The sequence below is a fragment of the Leptopilina boulardi genome, unplaced genomic scaffold, assembly GCF_019393585.1.
Source record: "Leptopilina boulardi isolate dan_hultmark-lab unplaced genomic scaffold, ZJU_Lbou_2.1 LbouV2_122, whole genome shotgun sequence".
In the NCBI taxonomy this organism is placed as follows: Eukaryota; Metazoa; Arthropoda; class Insecta; order Hymenoptera; family Figitidae; genus Leptopilina; species Leptopilina boulardi.
The window spans coordinates 136,293-163,882 of record NW_026137666.1 but is presented as its reverse complement, the minus strand read 5'-3'; the positions used below and the strand labels follow the sequence as shown (position 1 = coordinate 163,882).

The 27,590-nt window shown below is 32.0% G+C and overlaps 1 protein-coding gene and 1 long non-coding RNA gene across 3 annotated transcripts in view; one reads left to right on the top strand and one right to left on the bottom strand.

The window, feature by feature from the left end:
* The window catches only part of LOC127287432 (ATP-dependent RNA helicase bel), a 43,083-nt gene that overhangs the window by 6,269 nt on the left and 9,224 nt on the right, over nucleotides 1-27,590 (top strand). Inside the window, exons 2-7 of one of the 2 annotated variants that reach the window (XM_051314376.1) lie at nucleotides 14,431-14,515; nucleotides 18,977-19,503; nucleotides 21,369-21,835; nucleotides 21,961-22,265; nucleotides 22,342-22,641; nucleotides 22,727-22,996. In XM_051314376.1, coding sequence (XP_051170333.1) covers nucleotides 14,431-14,515; nucleotides 18,977-19,503; nucleotides 21,369-21,835; nucleotides 21,961-22,265; nucleotides 22,342-22,641; nucleotides 22,727-22,996 — 1,954 coding nt within the window. Of the gene's footprint in view, nucleotides 1-14,430; nucleotides 14,516-18,973; nucleotides 19,504-21,368; nucleotides 21,836-21,960; nucleotides 22,266-22,341; nucleotides 22,642-22,726; nucleotides 22,997-27,590 lie in introns of both variants that reach the window. The other variant, XM_051314369.1, reaches the window with a different exon arrangement.
* On the bottom strand, nucleotides 9,808-11,672 carry LOC127287445 (uncharacterized). The gene is made up of 3 exons (XR_007843885.1): nucleotides 11,057-11,672; nucleotides 10,115-10,259; nucleotides 9,808-9,993 (listed from the first exon to the last, which is right to left on the bottom strand). It is a non-coding gene; the product is annotated as an uncharacterized LOC127287445 (long non-coding RNA).

The window sequence follows — 27,590 nt, the reverse complement described above, 5'->3', positions numbered from 1 at the left end:
AAATAACATTTATAAAAAAATTATTTTCTTTCATTTGTTTACTTAAACTAATAAGTCGATTGCGTGCCAAAAGGAATAAATTATTGTTAAAAAATAATTTAAATTACTATACGAGATATTTGTAAAATGGACGGATACTGGGACATGGACGGTAACTGGTACATCCACGGTAATTTTATGAAATAATAATTTGACAATTTAAGATTTGACGCCGTAAAAATTCTTTTAAATTAAATGTTGAGAATATTTATATGTCCCCAATTAGTTTATTTATTTCACTTAAATATTTTATTTTTTACGAAACATTATTTATTTGGTTCAAATACATACGAAATTAGTGGATAATAGACAGGTAAATGATTTAATTGTATCAAAATAAATTTTATTTCATCAAAATAAAAAATTTTTAGTGTAATTTAGGTCAGGGAAAAGTCAGGGAATTTTTTCCCTAGCAGTTGTTACACACCCTGTTATTATTATCTTTCAAGATAAAATTATTTTTATTTCTCGTAACATACATTTGATTTAAATGTAAAATACTTTTATATTATATAAAAAATTAATTGATATTTAAGCTGAAAATTGAAATTCTGCTCGTTTAAAGAACCGAAACTTTTAAGTTCTTTCTTGGTCATTTATAAATTGATATTAATTACGTAAGAAAAATTTTCAAATAATCTAATGTTACGAAAAATTTTATTTCATAATTATATATTCACATATGAGACAAAATTCCTGAAATGTCCGAACAAAAAATTAAAAGTTCTCGAATTTAATCCATACTTTTCTAAAATGTTGTTATTGTTGGTGAAAGTCTAAAAATCAATTATTATTGAATTTAATAAAATAGTTTTTGAATTACAACGTTTTTAATTTTTGACTTTTGAAAAAATTTTTTTTTTTCAATGTACAATATTTTTAAGTAGAATGCATAAAAGTTAACATATATATAATGATTTTTAAAGCTTTTTTGACGGGCTACACGCTGTTAATAAAATTTTTTTTTTAAATAACATTTGACCTTGAAATTCAAGGTCTTTATTCGTTTGTAAAATATTTCATTTGTTATAAACATTAATTAATTAATTAATTAATTAATTAATTAATTAATTAATTAATTAATATCTCAAAAACTTTAAAAGATCCCACTCTAAAAATTACATGTTTTGTAGGAAATTAGTCAAGCTTTCCATTGAGATAGTTAAAAATAATTTTAAAAAATCCGATTTTGAGATAAACGTAAATTAACATTTTGACCTTGAATTTCAAGGTCAAATGTTATTTAAAAAAAAAATTTTATTAACAGCGTGTAGCCCGTCAAAAAAGCTTTAAAAATCATTATATATATGTTAACTTTTATGCATTCTACTTATAAATATTGTACATTGAAAAAAAATTTTTTTTTCAAAAGTCAAAAATTAAAAACGTTGTAATTCAAAAACTATTTTATTAAATTCAATAATAATTGATTTTTAGACTTTCACCAACAATAACAACATTTTAGAAAAGTATGGATTAAATTCGAGAATTTTTAATTTTTTGTTCGGACATTTCAGGAATTTTGCCTCATATATGCATTATTCATGAAATACCCCTAGTTAAAAATTGAATTGGCTTGTAACTTTGGTAAATTGTTACTCTACATGAGAGTAAGAAATCCTAAAAATATTAATTAAAAAAAAAATTTAGAAAGTAGTGCATCAAATTAAAGTGGGTGATATTTTTGAGGTTCCGTTACGTTTAAATATTTTTTTTCTTAAATGCAGAAATAAAAATTTTAATTTTATAATTTTTTGCATGAAATTTTTGAAAAGTTGAGTTAAAAACACACGTTTAAGAAAAAAAACTTTTTAAATTGATGCATTTTTAAGGAAGTTATGAGCATTCAAAAATAAAAAATGATTAAAATTCTCTAATTTTGAAAAACTCATATCTCGTAAGCGGCTTGATGAAAAAATTTTTAAAAAATCATGAAGCTCTTTTGTGAAGGGTACAAAATGGTAAAAAAATTTGAGCCAAATCGAAGAGGTCAAAGTCGACTATATTTTTGTTTGGCATAGACCTGCCTATATATTTAACACATATCTTTAAAACATTTCTTTTAGTGTATTTATTTTACAGATTATCCTTCTGTCTACGGTGAGTTATCTCCACTGCAGCGCTATAGAACACAATTCCCATAGTCTGATTTTTTTAAGGACGTTTATCTACGGAAATGCAAACTTCCAGAAAAAAATTAACTTTTAAATAATCAAAATAATGTTATTAATTGTACTTTCTGACAGAAATATCAATTTTTAAGAAAATAATTTAAAATCTACAAAGTTTATTTGTTTATACAATTTGCAAAGGATACAAATTTTTTTGTTATATCGCTTTTACAGAATTTTTTAAAAATGATTCGATCTCAATGTAATATATGACTTATTTTTAGCCAAAATATGGCTATTTTTTAAACAGAAAAATTTAGATTGTTTTAAACAAATATTATTATTTTCCAAACGGCTTGCTTGTTTGAAAATCCCTAAAGTGCAGTGGTTAAGAATCATTTTTTGAAGAAAATAAGCCATATTACATTTTATCTAATCATTTTTAAAAAATTCTGTAGAAGCGATGTGAAAGAAAAATTTTATCCTATACAAATTGTATAAACATATAAATTATTTAAGTTTTACATTTTTTTTCTTAAAAATTGATATTTCTCCTTTCCGAAAGTATAATTAATATACTATACTTTTTAAATTTGAATCAGCGACTATTCACTTATTCCCAGCTGCATTTAACGGACGATAAATGCTGGTGCGTTATTAGCACCACTTTTTTCCGTGAAATGCAATAAAAAATTTTTGTCAGGTATGATTTTTGAAGGTTTTTTCATGCTCTTTCCAATCGTGAATTTCGTTTTAAAAAATTTTTGAATTTAGACCTTGATTTTCTATAATTAAACATAAATTTGCTAATTTCACTAAAATCGGTCCGTTTTTTTTGCAAACGAAATCTGAGGTTTTTTCCGATCTGTATATAAATTTTGAGAATGCCGATTTTTTTTGTTTTGAGATATTAAATGTCAAAGATTTTGTCAGCGCGCGCGGCGAGGCGGTCGACTCTTACCGCGCCGCGTGAAAACCAACATGGGCCAATATTAGCCCCGCATTGTCAATTCGGGCACCAAGTCTTGGCAGACAATACAGGGCCGAATCTTGTGGTGTTAACTGCGGTTGGACGTCGGCAGCCAAGTATCAGACGCCATTACTGGGCTAATCTTGGCTGCCATTAGAGGCCCAGTATTGTCAAAGTTTAAAAAAGTTTAAAAAATTATAATTATTAATTCATTATATATTTATAATATAAGTCATGACAGAAAACGCAATTGTTTAAACATTTGAAAATTTGTAACGCTCACAAGAACCGAACTCGCAACCTAACGCATCGAAGTCTAACACGCTAACCACTACACTATACATTATGTTAAATTATAGAAAATCAAGGTCAAAATTCAAAAATTTTTAAAAACGAAATTCACCATTGGAAAGAGCATGAAAAAACCTTCAAAAAACATACCTGCGAAAATTTTGTTTTTTGCATTTATAGACAGAAAAAATTCAAATAGTAGACGGTGTCAGGGAAAACTAATAAAATTGACTCCTCTCTATCTCCCCGAAAATTTCAAAAAAGTCAAAAAAATTTTTGGGAATATTTTAATGTCAGGTAGGACAACAATTGAGTACCCCGATTCTATAAGGAGACCTACGTTTGAGGCAGCCGCCTTGCGACCACGGTGGGCAGGAAGCGACGATAGGTTGAACAAAAGTGTCAAGAAAAACTGAAAGTGGGGTTGTATTTAAGGATGATTGTAGGTGAAAAATCCGGTTAGAATGAAATCATAGCTGCTCCTATTTCAAAGTTATCCACATTTTACTTTTTTTATACGATCCATTTTTGCGGATAAAAAAGGCACGCGCGTGTATATGGGGATATCTCACGAGCTCGTTACGAATTGCGTACTGCGATATCGGTGCCGCAAAAAAACCTCCAAATTGTCAATTCACATTTAATTTACATTTGTTAATACTACTCACGAGTGTGAAAAATAAAAAATGGTCTTATTAGGCAAAATTAGATATTTAAACAAACGATAACTTTTTAAGCAATCGTTTTTAATGCTTGGGGTTTTTTGACATTCATTTATGGGTTCTGAAGGATTAAAAAATGTGTATTAGACAAGTGTGCCACTTGTGATATGCGAGATAATGAACTATTCATAAGTGTCACTAAATTTTGCTGATTTTTGAACATCATCAATTTTCTTATAATACTTTTGAGCAATCATTATTTAACATTCGCCCATATAAAATTTACATTTTCAGCTATCCAAGAAAAGAAATCTGCGTGGTAGAACATTGTGTCACTTAACATTTCTATGTAATCGTTCTGGGAAAACGCGCAACGAGTGCGTAACTCGTTCCCAAAAAATGGTTTTTCGACGAGCACAACAAATTATACGTAAAAAAATGTACATATCCTTTTGTAATTTGTTGTTTTAGTGTAAATAAATATGTGTGAAATATGCTCACCCCTAAAATTTACATTAAGGGTTGATATTGAATAATTTTTACGAGAAAATTGGTTCATTAGTCTGTTTAAAGTGCCCTTGAAGAAAAAAATATATTTGAACGATCCCGGGTGGAATTTTGATGAATGTAGGTTTAGGCAAATTTAAGGGGTTGTTTTTTAAAGTGTTGTAAAGTATTGTAAATTTTCGAAAATGAAAGAGATAAGTAAAATTGCCCTAAAATATCAAAGAAATGGAAAATTTGTTGCTTTTATATATATGTACATGTGTTTGGTCTTAAGAAAGTATTATTTAAAAATGAATTATCTACAAAGTCACCGGCCGACATAATTGTAAATTTCAGGATCCTGTAATTTATCCGCTTCTTTAAGAAGTTTTCGACAATGATTGCCTTCAAAAATATTTCCTTGATAGCTTTTGTGAGATATGCCTAGTTTGTTTGGCCACAGCAAAGCCTTTTCTTCTCCGATACCACCTATTTTAACTATACCATCCCAAAAAAGGTGATTGACAAATCCTCGTAAGAGATGTAGTTCAGGAGCAGGGTGGCCACAAGTCAGTGAATTTTGTTAGTCAGGGAGAAGTCAGGGAATTTTGATAAAAAGAAATCACAAATTAAAAAACTTTGATACATAAATGTCAATTCAGTTTTTTTATTTAGACGTTTTTGTAATATAGCTCATAATAATGGTGCCGTCAGATTTTTCATTTTTCAAAGTATTTACTTTTTTTATAATAAAAGTTTAAAATATAGGGGAGACTAGGGCAAACCGACCATGTGGGTAAACCGGCCAGGTGTTAATTTCTTCGAATTGGTGAAATTTTAAAATATGTCAATTATAAATTTGAAAAGACTATATTAAGAATACCTTATTTCCTCAGTTTGACATTTTTTAATTGTGTTTGTGCAATTTTATAAAAAAAATTTGTTTTTTCGCTTCAGCTAGAAATTTTTACGGATCTGTTCATAAGCAATTTGTGAGAAAATCGAGTAATGTTTATTAAAATTGTTTTTCAGGTTTAAAAGGTGCATACCTAAGTTAAATTTATCGGTATATTATTTAATGATTTTACGAAGCATTTGTTTTATACAAATCTTAATGGTCTTAATGGGCCTGTGGGGGCAAACCGGCCTATGTCTGTTTCCCTTGCAACAGAAATTCACGAAGATTACTGATCGGTTAGGGAACTTTGTGCACGCTTTAGTGAATCTCCGTCCACTTTACGGAGATTTATGAAGTTTTGCAAAGTTCACCGACAGACGTTTCTTCGTGAACGACAACAATTAGTTAAAACTATTTGTTGTATAATAAATACGATGTTTCTTTAATTGAAATTTAATTCTATCTTATTATTTTCCTTATTGGGAAGATTGTTTATTGATTTTTTATATTTAGTGACGTTTTCCTTACAATTAATTATCTAAACAAACAAAAAATAGTTATTTATGATACAAATGCGTAAAATTTTTGGGTCCCACAATGCCTTGAGAAGTATTTTGCAAGGTATTATCTGGAATGAACAATTAAAAAAAATAATTTGAAATTTTTGATTCTGAGAAAAACAATTTTCGGCGCTGAGGCGTCGATGCCAACTTCAGAGAGGTGGTTAGGAGGAATGAATAGTGCTGTGACATTCTTTAGCTTTTTTCTTGTCACAACCTATTCTTTTAAATTGCAAATAGTCATTTTTCAACTGTTTGTAAGTCTTTAAATGAAAATTCTCTTCATCTTTATTCGAATTATTATCATCAACAATTTTATCAAATCTCTTTAATTCAATTAATGTAATAAAACAATAAGAGCAAGAGTAAGTTGCCGTCGCCGTTTGCTGTCCATTAGCAACAAGAAAAGGTTTTAAGTCTAAAAGAAATTTGAAAGGTATCTCATTCTGTTTGGTTAATTCAACTAAGGTTTTGAAATTTTCATAAGTCTCTTTAATCTGAGGAACTATGCATAATTAAGTCAATTTGTAGACACTATTCATTTTGCGTTCGTTCGCTGTACTTCCACCAGTAGAGTAAAATGAAACGTTCTTACTTTCATACGTATCTGAATCATTTTCTTCTTTTTCGTCTTCTTGGATTGAAATTGAGATAGAAATTTAAAAAAAAACCTTGGCCTTCATCTGACATTACTTTTATTCTTGTTTCTTCTATATGCTCAATGTTCCGATTCTCAAAGGCAAAATCAAGAAGTTCTGACGCATTGGCATACACGACTGGTCTTTTTTAACTCCTTCCTTAGACGTTTCGAATTCATAGAGACCTTCTTTGTAAATGTTTTCCATCATTTTTGGTTTTTCATACATATGTTGATTATGATTTGAAGGAACTGCTTTTCTTCCAGCAGAAGAACGAATGAAGTTTGCCAATTTTTTCATATAATTTGTAGAACAGCCAGTAATAGTTTGAAATTGATCTAAACTTTGAGCAGAAAAGATTACTTCTTTCTCCTTTTTTTATTTATAGTTATGCGAGCCTTTGAACCTGCTGTATTCAAAGGAATCTCATTTTTTCCTCCTTCACTACTCACAAGTTTTCATTTTAAAAGAGTAGTTACTAGTTGTTTCTGCTGTTCCTCAGGTAATTGTTCCACTATATTGAACACATTATCACGTGCATTAGAAGAAGAAGGACCTTTACAAGAATGTGAAATGCCTTTACCTATTTCTTGGAAACAACTACTATAGATTTGAATAGAAGATCGCGCTTCGATTGCATTCTCTTCACTTTTAGAAAGTGATCCATTTTGCACAGTGTACCATTAAGGCCATTATTTATATCAATTTTAGTAGAGAACTTTCTATCTTGACTTCTACCTTTTTTTGTTTTTAAATAGCTAGGAAGTCGCGCTGTTAAGCATATGTAGCAGTTACAAATCAACGTTCTTGTTTCTTTTGCCAAATTAAGATCCAGGTAATTAGGGATATTTGGACAAGGTCTTTTAAAATTTTTTTTCATATTCATTAATATAGTTAGTCGACAAGAGCTACACAGACTTTTTGGAAATTTCTCATTAGAAATATTAAACTGATCATTGATTATTATTATTATCTCTCACGTATTACTTTAATGTTTTTCAGTTAATAAGAAATACTGGGAAGGTTCATTTTGAAAAACAATTTTTTTCCCACATGTAGCGCATAATTTCAATCGATTTTCTTCATGATTGCATTTAAGTTGTGGATGTGAAATAGACATTATTTATTGACAGACAAATTGTGCTGATACGCAAGCACTTGTTGAAAAAATGCAGATACTATTTGATTATACTTACATTCATTCAGTGAAAATTTGAATGATATACAAAAATCTATTAAGCTTTTATTTTTAATTCTCAAGTTTCAATTTTTTATTGTGAAGAACATTTAATACCCTGTTAGTGTCATCTACAGTGACCTTTAATTGGTCGAACTGATATTCGTCATCTTCGTCTAACATGCACATTAGACGTATAGTCGTTCTCTTTATCTTCCTCGTATGCGCACGTTAGACGCAGAAACACATATATACATATAGTCGTTTTTTGTGTTTATCATAGAAGCATGTTCTTACCGACATATGGAAATTTAAAAAGTATGGACCATAGGCGACTTAATACTAAAGATTTAATGATTTAGCAGATCAAAAAGTCTAAAAATCATTTTTAAAAATATGGAAGTCAAATAGTTGACATTCTAATTGTTTGATCAGTTCAATATTTAAAGTATACATTGCGTACTACGTCATGCAGTCAGAAAAATCATTTTTTATAATAGTAAAATGTAATAGTTATGAAAAATCCAGTCTTTAATTGTTTATAAAATAATGTATATAGTCAAAATTAAATTTATAAGAAACAAAAATTTTGTGGTATAGTCTTGGTCGTTTTGGAACTTAATGTAATAAGAAGGATAGTTCACTATAACCCACATATATAGTTTGAGCCGATGAGCAATCAACCATCGATAAAATAAAGATTTTATGAATATTTAAGTATTTTAAATTTTTAGAAATTAATGATTTAAAACGGTTGTTAAGCAGTCGTAACGCCATTTATTTCAAATATTAATTTGTCTCCAAAGTGTTTTTCTAATATTAAGGACGTTTATCGACGGAAATGCTGGTATCTAGAAAAAAATAATCAATTAAAATTTAAATAATTCCCGTGTAGAAAAATATCGTGGCGCTAGGATGGCACCATCCTAGCTTGCCGTGACACTGTAATGGCGCTACGCCCATTTGTCACAATTTTGTATTCTAGCCACTATCTAGTATTGCGGGAATGGTGATGTTTAAAAATTACGATAAAATATTTAAAAATAATTTAGGTTCAGCCGGGGTAAATCCGAACGGGGGGTAAATCCGAACGCTAATTATTTCAGCTTAATTAAAATTTTTAAAAATAAGTTTGATATGAGAATTTTTACCTCAGATCCTCTTCAAGAGATTCTAAGTATTATCCCATTTTTCGTTTGTTAATTAGCAACAGCATAAACAAAGATAACGAGTATTGCAAAAAAGATTGAAAATCAAAGATGACACTCTTTCAGTATTTTGTCTCGTATTTGAAGAAAAAGAAGCTAAAAATTTATTTTATTATTTATAATTGTTTGTTTTGAATACTAGAACAGAAACTATTTTTGATTTTTGCCTTCTGTAAAATTTTATTAATAATATCAGACCGTTCGTATTTACCCAGGAAAATTGGAAAACCGGGGTAAATCCGAACGGTATTTTCAATAATTTTTTTTTACATCAGAGCCACACAAAATTGTTTTTATTTCATTACACTATTATTTTAACATTATAAAAGTACATAGAAAAAAGTTTTTCTTTCTATACGTATCCTCGTTAGTAATTAATAAGCAGAAACTTAATCTCTGTTCTCTCGAAGGAGTGTTTCAATTTTTTTGCCAAATGGTTTGTTGAAAAAAGTTTTTCAGGATCTTAATAAAATTTGGTATTCTACGGTTTTTGGGGTCGCTAATTACCAATTTGAAGTCAGTTTTTCAAAATTCAAAATGGCGGACGAGAATTAAAAAATTCATTGGATTCTCTCGAAAATTGTTACTCGGGGTTTTCAGGGTCGCTGATTACGAATTTGGAGTTAGCAAATTTGATCATTTTTAAAAATAAGTTTTAGGAAAGTCCGCCATTTTGAATTTAAAAAATTTAACTTTTATTTTTGTATTTACCCAGGTGCGAATTTCGGTCGGCCGCCAGAGTTGGTTCGTCGGCCCATGGTCGGCCCAACTCTGGCTGCCGACCGGTCGGCAGCCAGAGTTGGGCCGACCATGGTAAATATTTGCACCCAAAGTTGGGCCGACTATGGCTGCCGACGTCGGCAGTCACAGTTGGGCCGACCATTGCAGCCATAGTTGGGCCGACTATGGGGGATTATGGTCGGCACAACCTTGGCAGCCATAGTTGGGCCAACCTTGGCTGCCATAGTTGGGCCGACCAGGGGGGGTAATGGTCGGTCCAACTATGGCAGCCACAGTTGGGCCAACCATGGCTGCCATAGTTGGGCCGACCATGGGGGTAATGGTCGGCACAACCTTGGCAGCCACAGTTGGGCCGACTAAGGGGAAAATGGTTGGCACAACCTTGGCAGCCATAGTTGGGCCAACCTTGGCTGCCATAGTTGGGCCGACCATGGGGGACAATGGTCGGTACGACCTTGGCAGCCAAGGTCGGTCCAACCTTGGCTGCCATAGTTGGGCCGACCATTCTTCCCCATAGTCGGCCAAACTATGGCAGCCACAGTTGGGCCGACTAGGGGGAGAATGGTCGGCATGACTTTGAAAACCGCAGTTGGGCCGACTACGGGGAATGTAGTCAGCATGACTGGCAGCCGAGTATATCGATGGTCGGTATATCAAGGATTACAGAATTATTTTTCTCAAAAGAAACACGATCCCAGGTGCGAATTTCGGTCGGCCGCCAGAGTTGGTTCGTCGGCCCATGGTCGGCCCAACTCTGGCTGCCGACCGGTCGGCAGCCAGAGTTGGGCCGACCATGGTAAATATTTGCACCCAAAGTTGGGCCGACTATGGCTGCCGACGTCGGCAGTCACAGTTGGGCCGACCATTGCAGCCATAGTTGGGCCGACTATGGGGGATTATGGTCGGCACAACCTTGGCAGCCATAGTTGGGCCAACCTTGGCTGCCATAGTTGGGCCGACCAGGGGGGGTAATGGTCGGTCCAACTATGGCAGCCACAGTTGGGCCAACCATGGCTGCCATAGTTGGGCCGACCATGGGGGTAATGGTCGGCACAACCTTGGCAGCCATGGTTGGCCCAACTGTGGCTGCCATAGTTGGGCCGACCATTCTTCCCCATAGTCGGTCCAACTATGGCAGCCACAGTTGGGCCGACTAAGGGGAAAATGGTTGGCACAACCTTGGCAGCCATAGTTGGGCCAACCTTGGCTGCCATAGTTGGGCCGACCATGGGGGACAATGGTCGATACGACCTTGGCAGCCAAGGTCGGTCCAACCTTGGCTGCCATAGTTGGGCCGACCATCATAAAGTAAATTTCTCTCCTACCATTGACAAATGTAAAATGTTTTTGTTAATTTACTTGTAATTGATTAATTTAAAAAGAAAAAAGGTTATATGTGATTAATTTATTATTTTGAATTACTAACTTTAATTTTTTTCAAGCTGTAGCTTATAACATTTATTTTTCTCCGTGACTCATATGTCATTGCGTAGTGTAGTGGTTAGCGTATTAGACTGCGGTGCGTTAGGTTGCGAGTTCGATCCCTGCGAGCGTTAAAAATTTTAATTTGTATATATGTATGTTTACGATTGCGTTTAGTGTTTAAGTATATAAAATAAATGTATAATGAATTTAAAATGATTACTAATATATGTTATTTGTATAACAAATTTTTATATTTTAATGTTTATGGTCGGCAAAATTTTAGCTGCCAAGGTTGGCCCAACCATGGCAGCCATAGTCGGGCCGACTATGGCTGCCGACCGTCAAGTTGGATGGTCGGCAGCCAAGGTCGGCCCAACTATGGTACCCATAGTTGGCCCGACTTAGTCGACCATAGGTCGGCCGACGTTATCAATTCGCTAGTTGGCCCGACCATCGGCAGCCATAGTCGGGCCGACCAAGGCTGCCATAGTTGGGCCGACTATCATAGCCGACGGTCGGCAGCCATAGTCGGGCCGACCATGGCAGCCATAGTTGGGCCGACCTCGGCTGCCTTAGTCGGGCCGACTATGGCTGCCGACCGTCAAGTTGGATGGTCGGCAGCCAAGGTTGGCCCAACTATGGCTGCCATGGTCGGCCCGACTATGGCTGCCGACCGTCGGCAAGGATGGTCGGCCCAACTAGGGCAGCCTTGGTCGGCCCGACTATGGTACCCATAGTCGGTCCAACTTAGTCGACCATAGGTCGGCCGACGTTATCAATTCGCTAGTTGGCCCGACCTCTGGCTGCCCGAGGTGGGCCGACCATGCACATGGTCGGCCCGACCATGGGCCGACCGACAATTCGCACCTGGGTACATTCAATCACTCTAAAATACTTTCTGTACCAAGTTTTGCAAAAATCCGTTATGATTTGATAAAGTTATTGAAGGTTTTAATTGTGTAATGCATTTTAATTTTTAACCTGTTTGATTTTTGTATTTATATATGATGCATTATTACATAATAGGTTTATTATCGTATTTTTTTTGAGTTTTTATATAAGTTTAACAATTGCAATACTTTAAATTTATTTTCCCTAAGATTTTTCTGAAATACAGTGGCGTTCGTATTTACTCCGGTATTTTAGGAAAGTTGCAAAGTATCGAGGTAAATACGAACGCTAAGTTTCCTGCGATTGTAATTTATCAAAAATTTTTGCTACCCCATAAAATTGTTCTATGGAAGTAAAGTAACAACTTCATGCACCAGAATACCGGAAGTATTTTTTTTTTAAAGAAAAAACTTATGTGATTGTTGAAACTTACTAAAAGCGTTCGGATTTACTTTATTCTGTTTTTAGAATCAAAACTTGAATGAACTAGACTTTTGATTCAGGTACCAGAATCCAAACTGAATATAGCTGACTTTTGATTCTGATTTCAGAATCAGAACTTTAGTTCTAGTGCTCCGATTTTGTTAAAATTTCGGGAAAAAGTTCTCTAGAGTATGTACTTTTGATATATGCAATAAAAAAAATTTATTTTTTGACCCATATAAAGGTATGTAACCCCATTAAGATTTTTCAGACTCCCTCCCCCTTTTTACGTAAGTTTTCAAAAATCTTAATGTAATTAAAAGAATTAATTACAACAGTAAAAATGGAAAATACTTGTCAAAATCTTACGTAAGAATAGCTTCCTTTTCCTCTAGCCTGTTCCAGTAGTATATATATTTCAGTGACCTTTACGTAATTAATGAATGGCCCCTTACTGTCATTTTTAATTTTAAATTGAATCGATCTGATGACTAACAATAAGTGATTATTAAAGTGAATGTGATTTAAAGCAGAAAGACTGAGTCGATTCCAAAAATTACACTTTTAAGTTGAGGTTTTGTGAATTCTTTTTTTACTATTAATGTTTAAAAGAAAATGTTTTATATTTCATTTTCATGACACTAAAAAATTATAAATAAAAAATTGACAAAAAATAGCTATGGTTTGGCTGAAATTTCTAACTGCTCAATTTGCCCCATATACCCTTGCTTAACTTACCTCATCTGTGGGGAACGTTGAGCATATTTGACTTAAACGACTCTAGCTCTTAAACGTGATATATTAGAAGTAAATTACTATAGAGATTTTTAAAAAGAGATAGATTTCTTATCCATCAGTATGCATAGCAAGCAATTTGGACTTTTCGTTGAGGAGCTACGACCGATCAAGTGAAAAAATGCTCAATTATCCCCGCCCTACCCTAAAGATGAACGTGGGACAACAATGGGGTTTGAAAAAATGTAAGAAATCCAATAATTTTGCAAAAAAGTGGTTTAAAAAATTTCGTTAAAAAAACTTTTTCTGGCATTAAAAAATGCATGAAAAATCTTTTAATGAACGCTATTTGAAAATTACAATTTCTAAAGTTTTGTTGTGGTTATAGAAGAGATTAAGGTATTGTGAGACATACTTTTTCCCACTTCTGTAACTTCTACAAAAATTGAGTCAACAAATTTCAAAATGGTACATGTTATTAGGAGACATAATCGAAATGACAATGCCAAGCGATAATTAAAAAATATATTTACCAAAATTTATTCGACTAAAATCGTTGTAAAAATATGTGCCTGAAGTTCTGGACGAAAAATTTGTTTACTACGCTGAAAGAAAATATGTAACAAACTTTATTAAGTATTTATAAGTAGATATTTTAGTAAATATTTTTCAATTGAGGAAAAACGTGTAAGGGTCCCGATCAAATAACTCGACCGATACTCGGACGACCGCTCTATTACCAGTCAAGTAGCATGCAGTGACAGTCTCTGGGCGGATCACTGCTACCCAACTACCATTAGAGCGTTCGTCCGAGCGTCGGTCGAGTTATTTGATCGGGATCTTCAATTTTTTCTTTCATTTAATTCACATTTTCTTTCTGAAATAGTTCCCGAATTTTTCAAATGAGACTTTATAAGAAAGTCATGTTGTGTAATTCATCAATAAGTGATGAAATATTCCAAACTACTTCAAAAACAGTGTATTACTTATCTAAAAGCACTAGTTTGAATTACTCATGAAATGATCACGTTATCCTGGGCTTTTGAACTTTTTCCGACTTTCTTATGAACAATTTTTTTCCGCATATAAATAATTACTCTTAAAAAAGAAACTGACCAAACACTAAATGTAGATAATCATTCAAATTGTTAACATTAATATCACTTTCTTTTTAGTTAGCTGGTCTGGACTTGCAGGACTCCCACCAAGCCAGTGGGGGTCGATACGTGCCACCTCATCTACGCAATAAATCTGGTTCAAGTTAGTATAAGTAATTTTTAAATAGGGGCGATTGGGGCATTATAGAACACTTTTCACTTTTTTTCATTATCTTTGTCATTTTCATGTTAATTAAATGTTTATCGTAAAGAAAAGTTACTCTTATCTCAGTTTTAATTTAATAAAAGAATATTTCGATATCCTTTATAGTTTTTTTTTCTATAACAGTTTTTCTGGAGTAGTCCAAGTTAACCAATTTCTCCAGTTAACTACTGCTTTCTTCTTTATTTTGTCAACCAAATTTAAGTATTATCAAAAAAAGTGCTCAACAAAATTATTTTTTAATCAATAAATTGTTATTTTTCTAAGTATGGGAGATGTATGCGGGTTGAGATTTTCATAAATAAAAAATTTACTATAATATCAACTGTCTCAACCTGCATACATCTTTCCTATATAATTGAAAATTGATAAGGCTAACGGAGAATACCTTCGCAAAATGCAAACAGAATCTATTTTGCGTTGGCCTATAGAGTGCGAAGGGAAATAAGAAAATCTAAATGTGTAACCCAAAAACTTTCTAAACTTGTTAAGTACCCAGTGGGAAATTGCCAATGCTTGTATCATTGGCTTATTAATGGACCAATATTGGAAGCCAATGATTTTTTCATGCTTCATTATTGGTAACCATTAATGGCCCAAACCTGCACGGAAAAAAAAGTTCCGTACACTGAAAAACTTTTGGGGCAGCTGCTCTCTCAATCGAAAAATTTCTATATTCAATTAACTTCATACTCAATATTTATCATAAGTTTTTATATGAGTGAAGTTAACTGAATATAGAAATTTTTTGATTGGGAGAGCAGCTGCCCCAAAAGTTTTTCAGTGTAGGAATTCCCGAAATCGTTCCGAAAGCGAGGATTTGTGCAAAAAACCATAATTATTACAGACCTTTTATTCGGAAAAAGGACGGAACTTTTGAAGTAGATATTTCTGAATTATATGTAAAAATTCCGGAACTCTGCAGTAATATTTAGGAAACCAGGGACTTAAAGATTTCATATATAATTTCCGGTCGAGTAGAAGTAGATATTACTGAATTGTCGATAGAAGTTACGGTCGAGTTCCGGAAAAATTCTGACGGCGAGACGAAAGAAAAAAAGGAGGCATATAGTAGACGCCTTTATTGTGTCTGATTGGTCGAGATGATACATGGAGACACTTTCCTACCTACATATATTCTTATGCACACTTAAATCTATAACCTAAAATAGTTTCGCTACATACACATATAAACGCAAATACACGACGCATTAATTCGCACGCTGGTAGAAGGGATTTAGAAACTCTTTTATATAGACTGAGAGACCTATTGCTCCGTAGCTGACCTTCGACAGGCGGCTGCGGAGCATTCTGTTGGTAAGCTACGAGGCTATACGTTTGGGCTTCTGCGGTACATTTTTGGGCACGTGACTGCCAAAAAGTTGTACAGCTACAAACTAAAGATGGAGTCCCCACTACTTCGGTGAGCTACTCACCAACATTTTGGACAGTCACACTCCCAAAATTGTACCGCCGCACACCAAAACCATAGTGGCGCTGCTGTCACTTACCTTGTTCCGCTGCAGTCCAAAAGGTCTCTCAGTGTACTAATCGTCCTTTTCGTTTGGCGCTTGTGAGAAACTGGAGGATCAGTTTAATTTGCCAATGGTTTTTTTTTTATTTTTTTTTAACTTCAAAAAATAAACAATTATATAACTAAGTAATTTTAATACATTATATTTTCAATTTATATAGAACAAATTTTCGAATTCTCTGGTAATGTCGGAAATTTGTCTCGCAGTGAACTTGAAATGCGACGTAAATCATTTAATCTATGATTTTTTTCCCAAAAGGATTTGTACATTCATTTCTCCAAGAAATATTTAAATCTTTTTTTGTGTCCGTCATTTGAGCGGAAATGAAATTTCAAAACAAATATACTTAAAAGATAAAAATCATAAGAATGAATTAATGAAAAAATAATTGTCGAATCTTCAAATAGAAAATCGATTTCGATAACATATTTTCCTTGAACAATACTTACCTTCGAAAAACGTATTCACAAAATAAATTGTAAAAGCAAACCATTTGATTACAGACGCCTTCTTATACCTGCTTAAATGAATCTCGCTTTTGAGTTATAGAAAAATCATAGGCCATCTAGTGAGAGATTGACAAACTAATATAAATAAGAAAAATTTGCCAGGCATAAAAGTTGAAAAGAATAAATCAATAATAATACTCTATAGACAATTTGAATGTAGAACTTCTAATTCATAAATTTACAGAATTATTTATTAAAATTACAGACTGAAAAATATCTTGACAGAACGTTTAAAGAAAAGAATAAATGATAATTTTTTTAAAGAAATTATTCAAGTGTACAATTAGTTGTTAATTATTAACATCAATTATCATTAATATTATTAATTCACATAATTATTTATAAAAACTATGCACCAAAAAATGTAAAATTGTACTATTTGTTAACTGTAATTAATAAAATAATATTATAGTAAAACCTATTATATTGAAAGGTAAGACAATAGCCCGGCATGGCCCACTGCATCAATGGGAGGGTCGCGCCGCTTAGTTTGTTATCAATTTTCTCGAAAACTTATGTTTGTCACATTTTTATTTTTACATGGCTCATCGGAAAAAACCTCAGCTTTCAAATAAAAATAAAATTAAAAAAAAATGTCCAAAGGGGTGAAAAATGAAAAATAAGGGTTGTTTTTGAAAAAGGGGTTAAAAATTTTTTTTCAAAAAACTGTTTTCAGCATTGAAAAGTACGTCAAAAATCCTTGAAAAACCTTTACTAGAAAATTAAAATCCATAAAGTTTTATAATAGTTACATATGTCAAATGACAATTATGATAATTGGCATTTATGTCAAATTACATTTTTGATCAATTTCATTTATGTCAAATGACAATTTTAATAATTGTCATTTATGTCAAATGACATTTTTGATAAATTTCATTTATGTCAAATGACAATATTTTAACATGTCATTTATGTCAAATGACATTTTTGTTACATGTCGTTTATGTTAAATGACAATTTAGATACTTGTCATTTATGTCAAATGACATGTGTGTCATGCATTTCGGTTAATTGACATTTCTGTCACATGTTAATTGGGCAATATTCATGCGCCTCCTTCGAATAAGGTGATTGTAAATATGCCGGCAAAGAAACGTTATTTCTATGGGAGAATTCCTGAAATATTATGAAATAGTTCTAGACTTTTTCAGGAATTTATTTTTATTGGTAAGTTTAAAGACTTACGGATACAGTTCCGGAATTCTTTCAGAACAGTTAAATAGATTTTACGTAATATTCATGAAAAGTTAAGTTTTTTTTGCACAAATCCTCGATTTCGGTACAAATTCGATAATTCTTACAGAATTTTTTTTTCTGTGTGCAAAAATTGTGGAATGATCTCGACGTTGCCAATGATTGTCATTCATCATTGGCTCAACAATGGCAGCCAATAATAAAACCAATAATAAAAAAACTTATTTCGTTTAAAATGTATTTTAATAAAAAATTAAATATTTTTTAAAAATAAATGAAAAAAATTAATTAATTCAGTTAAAGTTTATTGTATAGTAAAATGTCCTAGATCAAGAAGAACAATTTTCAAAAACTTATTTGCTGAATATCCACTTATTAGTGTAGAACTGAGCATATACCTACATCTTAATCGAAATCACTGCCCCTTTATATCATGTTGAATAAGTATCTCGATCGTGAGAAGGAAAGTGTCCCAACGTAAACAATTGTCTGCCTTTGGACCCAAGTTACTTACAATTATTTTAATTATTCCAAAGACACAAACGTGGCGCATTTAGGTTACCTGACAGCCTGGTGAAAAAACTATTCATTTGTTCTACCATTTAAAGATGGCATCTATTTTTATCCTAGGGTAAAAAAACACATAGGCCAGTTGTTCATTTTTACCCTTGGGTTAAAATGGACGCAATTTTAAAACGGGAGAAGAAATGATTGGATTTTATTATTTAAGCCCTTTTTATATCAAAAAATCAAAGGTTGCATAATTCCCGACGGTAGTGTAAATCTAATAAACCATCAATTAAGCTATCAGATCAAAGAAGGGCTAATGTAATTTAAATGGATTATATGCCCTTCTTTGATCCGGTAGCTCACTTCAAAATATCGAAATTTGAATCTGTTCAAATATTAATTCGTCCAAATTTTAATTTAATTAAATTTTATTCGATTCAAATTTCAGTTGCACCTAAATTTTAATTTCATTCATCTCTAATTTCTATTGGTCAAAACAAATTTGTTAATTAAATGCAAGTTTAATCGATCGAAACTTAAAATTAACGGAATTTCAATCTATCTAAAGATTAATCAATTAAAGTTTCAAATTATTCGAATTTTAATTATCCTAAAATTTTACCATGTCATTGTTGATATTTTGTTAGTAGATAACTCACAGCCAGGTGGTAATCAGTCTTCTAATAACGGAAGACCGTTGTATGGTGGAGACAGAGACCGTGGTGGAGATCGAGGCAGAAGTGGTAGTGGAGGTAATACTTACAGAGATTCTCGTAACACTCGAGACGTTGATTTTGGCAATTTCGGAGGTCGAAATAGAAGAGGACCTCAAGAAAATGGAAGGGACTATCGCTTCTCAAATAACGATCGCGGAGGGGACCGTGCGACCAATTCTGGAAATGATCGTTGGCAGGAACAGCCTCGAAATGATCGCTGGCAAGATAGAAACGATCAAAGAATGGGAAGCGGTGGCGGTGGTGGTGGTAGATGGAAAGATGAAAGAGAAGGTGGTAACAAAGGTGGACGTTCAGAAATCGACTGGACAGTACCAACAGCTCGCGATGAACGATTGGAGGAGGAACTTTTTGGCACTGGCAATACTGGAATTAATTTTAGTAAATATGAGGATATTCCAGTTGAAGCTACTGGAGAAAACATACCAACACACATTACATCCGTGAGTTGTTAATATACTGTTAAATTTCTATTTTCTACTAGGGGCTGTCCATAAACTACGTTACCAATTTTTCATTCTTTTAGACCCCCTCCCCCGTCGTTACCATAGAGTAAAATGCATTTTTTAGACTTTTTGACCCTCTCCCCCCCTAAAGTAGGTAACGTAGTTTATGGACGGCCCCCTATATATAAAATTGTTTCAAACAGTGAACTAATTATTAATAATAAGCAATTTGCTAATAGCCGGCCAGTAGAAGAAATTGAATTTTTATATTCTCTTACTTGCCTAGAAATATCAGTCCATTAGCTACTAGCCTAATCATATTGAGCCCATTAGAATGAACACTATTCAATAATGATGACCTCTTGTTGATAAATGTAAATATTAGTATTTGCCTAATAAAGAAATAATATAGGTTTTACTCTTACGTTAATTAATTGAAATAATTTAAAAAATAAATTTTAGTTTCTAATTTCATTTCGTCCGATATAGTCGCGAAAATGTCGGAAATAATTATCAATCGTACAAAATTTGAAGCGAAATTAATAAATTATTATTCAAAAAATTCGACGACAAACATTTAGAAGCTCACGTTCGAACATGTCATGTTGGTAGGGATAAGATGATTGATTTATGCCAAAGACAAATTGAAAATTCCAAAAATATCCTGCGCTACGTTTGTTTCTTTCTGTAAAACTTGTGTTAGAAAGCGTGTCACTTCAAAAAGTTTATAATGAATTAAAATTATAAATTGAAACAAGAAGAAGGTATTATTATAATTAGTGTTTAATCTAATGGCCTAAAAATGATCAGACGAGTAGCCCTTTAAGGACTTATGCTCCTAGCTAATTGTCTTGGCTTTTAGCTAATGGCAGGTCTGTTAAACTGGCACCACAAGTTTGATATTTTTAAATATCTCCTATGTGCGAATTTAGGGCTCAATTAGGGCTAATTACTGCTAAAAATGAAACATTTACCGCTCTTTATTTTTTTTTTAAAAAAGCGGTTGGTGCTACCTTAACGTTAAGCTGGCACCAACCGCTAAAAAAAACCATATAAAAAACGAGATATTTAAAAATCCACCCTGACACAATTTAGGGCTCATTTAGGGCTTTCAAATGGACGTAAAAAGAAATTTAAAAAAAATTTCTAAATCGAAAAAAATCTTCATTTTTTTTTAAAAAAAGTAGTTGGTTCTACCTTAACTCTTAGTTGGCACAACTCACTTCAAAACCCAAATAAAAAATCGGATATTTAAAATTTGACTTTGCCATAATTTTGGGCTCATTTAGGGCTTTCAAATGGACGCGATTTTTTTCGATTTAGAAATTTTTTTTAAATTTCTCTCTACGTCCATTTTAAAGCCTTAAATGAGATGAGCCCTAAATTATGGCAAAGTCGAATTTTAAATATCCGATTTTTTATTAGGGTTTTGAAGTGAGTTGTGCCAGCTAAAAGTTAAGGTAGCACCAACTCCTTTCTAAAAAAAACTATATGGTGGAGTGTGTTCTTTGATTTTGAATTTTTTTTTTGAAAATTCTTTCTATGTCCATTTGAAAGCCCTAAATAAGCTCTGAATTATGGCATGGTAGAATTTTAATTATCTCTTTATTTATTTGGTTTTTTAAGCGGTTGGTGCCAGCTTAACGTTAAGGTAGAACCAACCGCTTTTTTTTAAAAAAAATAAAATAAAATAAAGAGCGGTAAATTTTTCATTTTTAGCGGTAATTAGCCCTAATTGAGCCCTAAATTCTCACCTAGGAGATATTTAAAAATATCAAACTTGTGGTGCCAGCTTAACAGACCTGCTAAAGGCTTGATTGTCTATCGACCTACGACATATTCAATGTACACAATTTTTACAGTTTGATGAAGTTAAGCTGACAAAGATAATAAAGAACAGCATTCAATTAGCTGGTTATGATAAACCTACTCCAGTTCAGAAATATGCGATTCCAATTATAATTGCACGGCGCGATGTAATGGCCTGTGCTCAAACAGGATCTGGTAAAACAGCGGCCTTTCTGGTACCAATTCTAAATCAAATTTATGAAAGTGGCCAACCACCAGCTCCCCCTCAAACTTCTGGACGACGAAAACAATATCCATTAGGTCTTGTTCTAGCTCCCACTAGAGAATTAGCTACTCAAATTCATGATGAGGCTCGTAAATTCGCTTATAGATCACGAATGCGCCCTGCCGTCGTGTATGGTGGAGCAAATATTGTCGATCAAATGCGTGAGTTAGATCGCGGCTGTCATCTTTTGGTAGCAACTCCTGGTCGTTTAGTGGATATGCTTAGTCGTGGCAAGATTGGATTGCAATATTGTCGGTAAGATACTTTCCGTTAAGGAAGATTGTATTATTTTTTGACATATGTAAATTTGATTCGCTCAAAAATATAGCCTCCTGCATTATTTTTATTCCTTTAATAGTAATTTGAAATTTCTTGTGTAGATATCTAGTTCTTGATGAAGCAGATCGTATGCTTGACATGGGTTTCGAACCTCAAATTAGGCGCATAGTTGAAGAAGATAACATGCCTCCTACCGGAGAAAGACAGACTCTTATGTTCTCAGCTACTTTCCCGAAGGAGATTCAAATGTTAGCTAGAGATTTTTTGAGTAATTACATATTTTTAGCTGTTGGGCGGGTGGGTTCCACTTCTGAAAATATTACCCAGAAAATTGTCTGGGTTGAAGAGCACGATAAGCGATCTCATTTACTTGATCTGCTTGAAGCTGAGAATCATCATCAACCTTGTAAGTGTGTTCTTCTTAAAGGAAGTGAATTAAAAATGTATCAAGTTTTTCAATATTTAAATTTTTTATTCTTCAGCTGCAGAGGCCTTAACTCTTGTTTTCGTGGAGACCAAGAAAGGCGCGGATACACTAGAAGAATTTCTGTATAAGGTAGGATTTCCTGTGACTAGTATTCATGGTGATAGAACTCAGCGTGAGCGTGAAGATGCCCTTCGTCGTTTTCGTGCTGGTAATACTCCAATCTTAGTTGCAACTGCGGTTGCTGCTCGTGGTCTCGATATTCCACACGTTACACATGTTATAAATTTTGATCTCCCTGGAGATGTGGAAGAATATGTTCATCGAATTGGACGTACTGGTCGTATGGGAAATTTAGGTTTGTAAAGCAAAATCTTTTTTAATGTAGAAAATTATTTCAACTGTTAATGTAAACTTAATTCGTATATATTTTTCGACAACAGGTTTAGCTACATCATTTTTCAATAACAAGAATCACAATCTTGTACGTGACTTGGTATCTCTTTTAATTGAAGCTAACCAAGAACTGCCACAATGGCTTGATGATATGTGCTCAGAGGCTAGACACACTGGCGGAAGTTCTCGTCGTCCAGGAAATGCGAAGAGCAGTCGTTTCAGTGGCGGATTTGGTGCAAGAGATTATCGTCAACAAGGAGGTAACAGTGGACCACCTCGCAGTAATGGCCCTTCTAGTAGACCTGGTGGTTATGGAGGTAATTTTTTAGTTTGTTTATCTTTATTAACTGGTATACGCTGAGAGAGAATTATTCTCTACAAAATTATTGTTCGAGAGGTGATTAGTTTTCTCTCTTGCAAGAGAGTAAACGTAAAGTGTCAACATTAAAAATTATAATCTAAACTTTCACCGCAACATCTTCAGTATATTTATTTTTTATCTCTGGTGTATACAGTCTAAAATTATATATTTTTATTAATTACATGGAAAGGTAGTTCTTCTTTATCAACAATAGTGGCGCCAAGCTCCTAGGCATGAAATATAGAGGTGGCACCATTTTGAATTTACTGCTTTCTCTCGTAGGAGCTCTGAGCTATCCCAAAAACTTTTCCGTGTACTTGAAAATCTATTAAACCCTTGAATGTTCGCCTAAATTGCAAAAAAATGGTTATCAATGTCGCAAAATTTGAAGACCTTTGATTATTTTTTATACTCAATATTCTAAGGTTTTTTTGCGTCGTTGATTTTAAATTATCAGTTAGATTTTCAAAATTCAAAAAGACCCATCAAATATGGCGGTCAAAAAATTTTCATTTTAGTTTTGATTCCAAATCAGAATAAAAAATCAACTTAGTTTTGGTTCCGTTTGGTGAGTGAAACGAAAGTAAAATGAACTTTTGGTTCCGTTTGTTGAACGAAACGAAAATCCATAAAATACTTCTGATTTTCTGATTGAAACAAGTGTTTTTTTGAATATTTTTACTATGAAAAGTATTCTGATGGATTTTAGTTTTGTTCACTGAACAGAATCAAAAGTACATTCTACTTTCGCTTCGTTCACCAAAAGGAATCAAAAGTACATTATACTTTAGTTTCGTTCAATAAACGGAATCGAATGTATATTCTACTTTCGGTACGTTTCGTTAACCAAGCGGAATCAAAAATACATTCTATTTTCGTTTCGTTGCAAAATATAGAAACGAAATCAAAATTCTACTTTTGTGGAGGTCCCTGTTTTAAATAAACAATTTTAGAGGGTCTTTAATTTTGAATTTATTTACATTTATTTGACGAGTTTTAAACTGACATAACTTTTGGTTATAAAAAATAAAACTTTTGTTAACACTTTTTCATACAAAATATTAATATTTATTTTTTGTTAACTTTAATCAAGGTGTTTACACTAACCAAAGATACAAGAAACAACTGAAGTAGATTAAAATATTATTTCGGGAAATTTCATTTATTTTTCATAATTTCCACATTCTATTGACCCCTCACTTGAGAGGAGACACTCATGTAAAATGGAATTTTTTCACATTTTTTTTTTGCTTTAAATATTAATTTACCATTTGTAGAATATGATCCTACATTTCTAATCCATAATTCGAAATATAAATGTGAAATATAAATCTTCAAATGCTACCTACGCAGTTAAGGATGCTCGCGAAATCGCTCTATTCCTCGGTGATATTCAGGGTATATACCGTGCTGCTTGGGTATTCAAGTTGAATTTTTAATTTTCAAAGTTTAAATATATATGGGGCAAAATTCCTTAATTGTTTCTATCCCAAAAATTAATTTCTCAGATTGAGTTGATACTTGGCAGAAGTATAGTCCTAGTGGACTTACATTCAACCACTAAACGATTTGACCCAATAGCAAAGAGCAAAATAGCAAAATACAAAAAATTTCGAAATTTCAACTATAAATTTTTTAATATTTTCTGTTGAAGCGTTTTTTCTTAAAATTTAAAAAAAACGCTTTAAAAGAAAAATTGGTCAAGTGCGAGTTACACTCGCTTACCTAGGGTTCCGTTCAGGATTATTTAAATGTTTATATGAGGCATTTCATATGAGAATACGGGGTCATGTCTCGGATTTTTCTCAAAATTCGGTAAATTGTAGTGATAGTGGTGTTAAATAAGTGTACAAATTTTGAATTTGAAAGTTTTAATATTTTTCGAGATATTTACCATAACAAATTTGAGCAATATTTTTTTGCTTTACTTATAACTTTTTTCCTATTAAAAATAGAGAAAAATGTTGTAAATGTTTTTTACGCAGAAGATCTTAAACTTTTAGAAAAAAATTATTCTTTAAAAAAAATATTAATTTTTAAACAATTTGTTTAAAAAATAAAATTTGTTTATAACTTTTAAACATGTTCTCCCTCATTTAGAAGCGCGAAAAAAATCATGAATATTATTTAAGTCATAATAAATCGATGGTTAAATTTTTAAGATGGCATTATTTTTTGTTTTCGAGATATTAATTAATTAACTAACAAAAGTTAATAAAATATGAAATATTTTACGAACAAATAAAATTAGAGTAATTTTAAAAACACTATTAGAATGCTTATCAAAATCTGCAACCAACGAGCCCTTTATGAACTATTTTGGATAAACGGGTGTTAAATTAATAATTAATGATAAAAAATATTTAAATAATTAATAACATTTAGGGAAATGAAGATAAACCGTCAATTCTTATTTTATTTGGAAGATCATCTAAATCTGTGTCTAAAAAAGATTATTAAGTATTACTAAGAATCAAGAATTAATTATAAAATGTTATTTAGAAAAAGACTGAAAATTACCATGCCTAGTAGGTATAGGCAACCTCTGCCGAGTTGTGCCGTGGGGTACTGAAACAACGATTTTCAATAATCATTTGTTAATAATTTGTATTGTTAAAAATGCTATTTACACTGGTTTTATTTAACACAGAATTAGATGATCTTTCAAATAAAAAAAGAATTGACGGTTTATCTTCATTTCCTTAAATGTTATTAATTATTTAAATATTTTTTTTAAAAAATAATGTTTTTCTAAAAGTTTAAGGTATTTTACGTAAAAAACATTGTCAACATTTTTCTCTATTTTTAGTAGCGAAAAAGTTATAAGTAAAGCAAAAAAATATTGCTCAAATTTGTTATGGTAAATATCTCGAAAAATATTAAAAATTTCAAATTCAAAATTTGTACACTTATTTAGCACCACTATCATTACAATTTACCGAATTTTGAGAAAAATCCGAGACATGACCCCATATTCTCATATGAAATGCCTCATATATGTTTAAAAAAAAAAAATTCCTATAATTTTCTTTCAATTTGCTTGTAAATATGTACATATATATGTACAAAGTTTGAGATGGTTGGCTAAAAAATTGTTAAAGTTAAGATAAAAAGGAATTTTGAACTTTTTTCAGGAATTTTGAGTTTTTGTAGCGAAGCAATATTTAAGTCAATTTCAAAAAGGTTAGCTATATTTTTTGTGAAATGTACACGTGAAATTAAATGTGTACCAAGTTTCAGTTTCTTAGCTCCAAAACTGTAAAAGTTAAGACGGAGGGACACGCTTTTTTCAGAAATTTCAAGTTTTTCGAATGTAACTATATGCAATTCAATTTCAATCGGGTTTGCTATAATTTTCCTTTAGTCTACTCGTAAAAATACGTATGTATGCCAATTTTGAACATCCTAGCTCCAAAACTGTAAAAGTTAAGCGGGAGGTACGTTTTATTCCGAAATTTCGAGTTTTTGTAATATAACTATATTCAATTCAATTCCAATCGGATTCGCTATAATTTTCGTTTAATCTGCTCGCAAAAATACGTATGTACGTCAAGTTTGAGCTCAATCGGTGGAAATGGCTAGGTTTTAGAGGGGGGGCATGATTTTGTGGACGGACATGAGTGAAACTATAAGGCTTTCGTTTCGGTTCACTGCGTGAACGGAACCCTAAAAATTAAAAAATGTAGATTTCATATTCATAAAGTAGAGAAAAAACCCTTTCGAATTTTTATTTAAGTTATTTTGATCAGTATAAACTTATTATATTAATTGTTTATTAACAATGTTAAAAATGTGACAGATTTTGACAAGGGGTGGGGGGGTCAAAAAACGCCTAAATTCGTGTGACGTAATATGTTGATGGCCCTATTATACAAAAGTTATGATTTTTAAAAAAAATTCACTGTTTATATTTTACCAAAATTTTATTCCTCTTCCCCGTCTACAGTTTTTGATAAAAACTAATATTTATTTATGGGTAAAGTACTTACAAAATTGATTTGATAAGTTGCGACTAAGGAAAATGAAGACTTGAGCAGCAGAACAATAAAGAAACAATAATTATATATAAATTATAATTTATTTTTAATGTTAAATAATTTATTTCACATAAGTCAATATTTTCTTTTTTTTAAAAAAAACTTAGGAACATAATTTTTCTTATTATCTAAAATATAGATAATATAGTAAAGAAAAGACAAATAAATTTTAGTTTTTGTAAAGAAAAAATAACTTATTTCTTTTGAGTTGTTGATAAAATTCTTAGATTAAAATTGTTAAATTTTTTTAAAAATTTAACTTAATTAATTTTTTTTTAATTTTTCAAAAAATTAGTAATTTTAATAAATAAATTATTTTAATTAATTAAATTAATTAATTGTTATTTAAATAATTTAAAATTCATAAATATTATTATTAAATAATTATTACTAGGTAAAATATTTTGCATGGAAATTTAATTTTATTATAGTTTTATTTGGTGTTAAAAATGACTTTTTATTTTGAGGTTATGTCATAAAACCATGGCAAGACCGAGTTGCTCTAAGGAATGC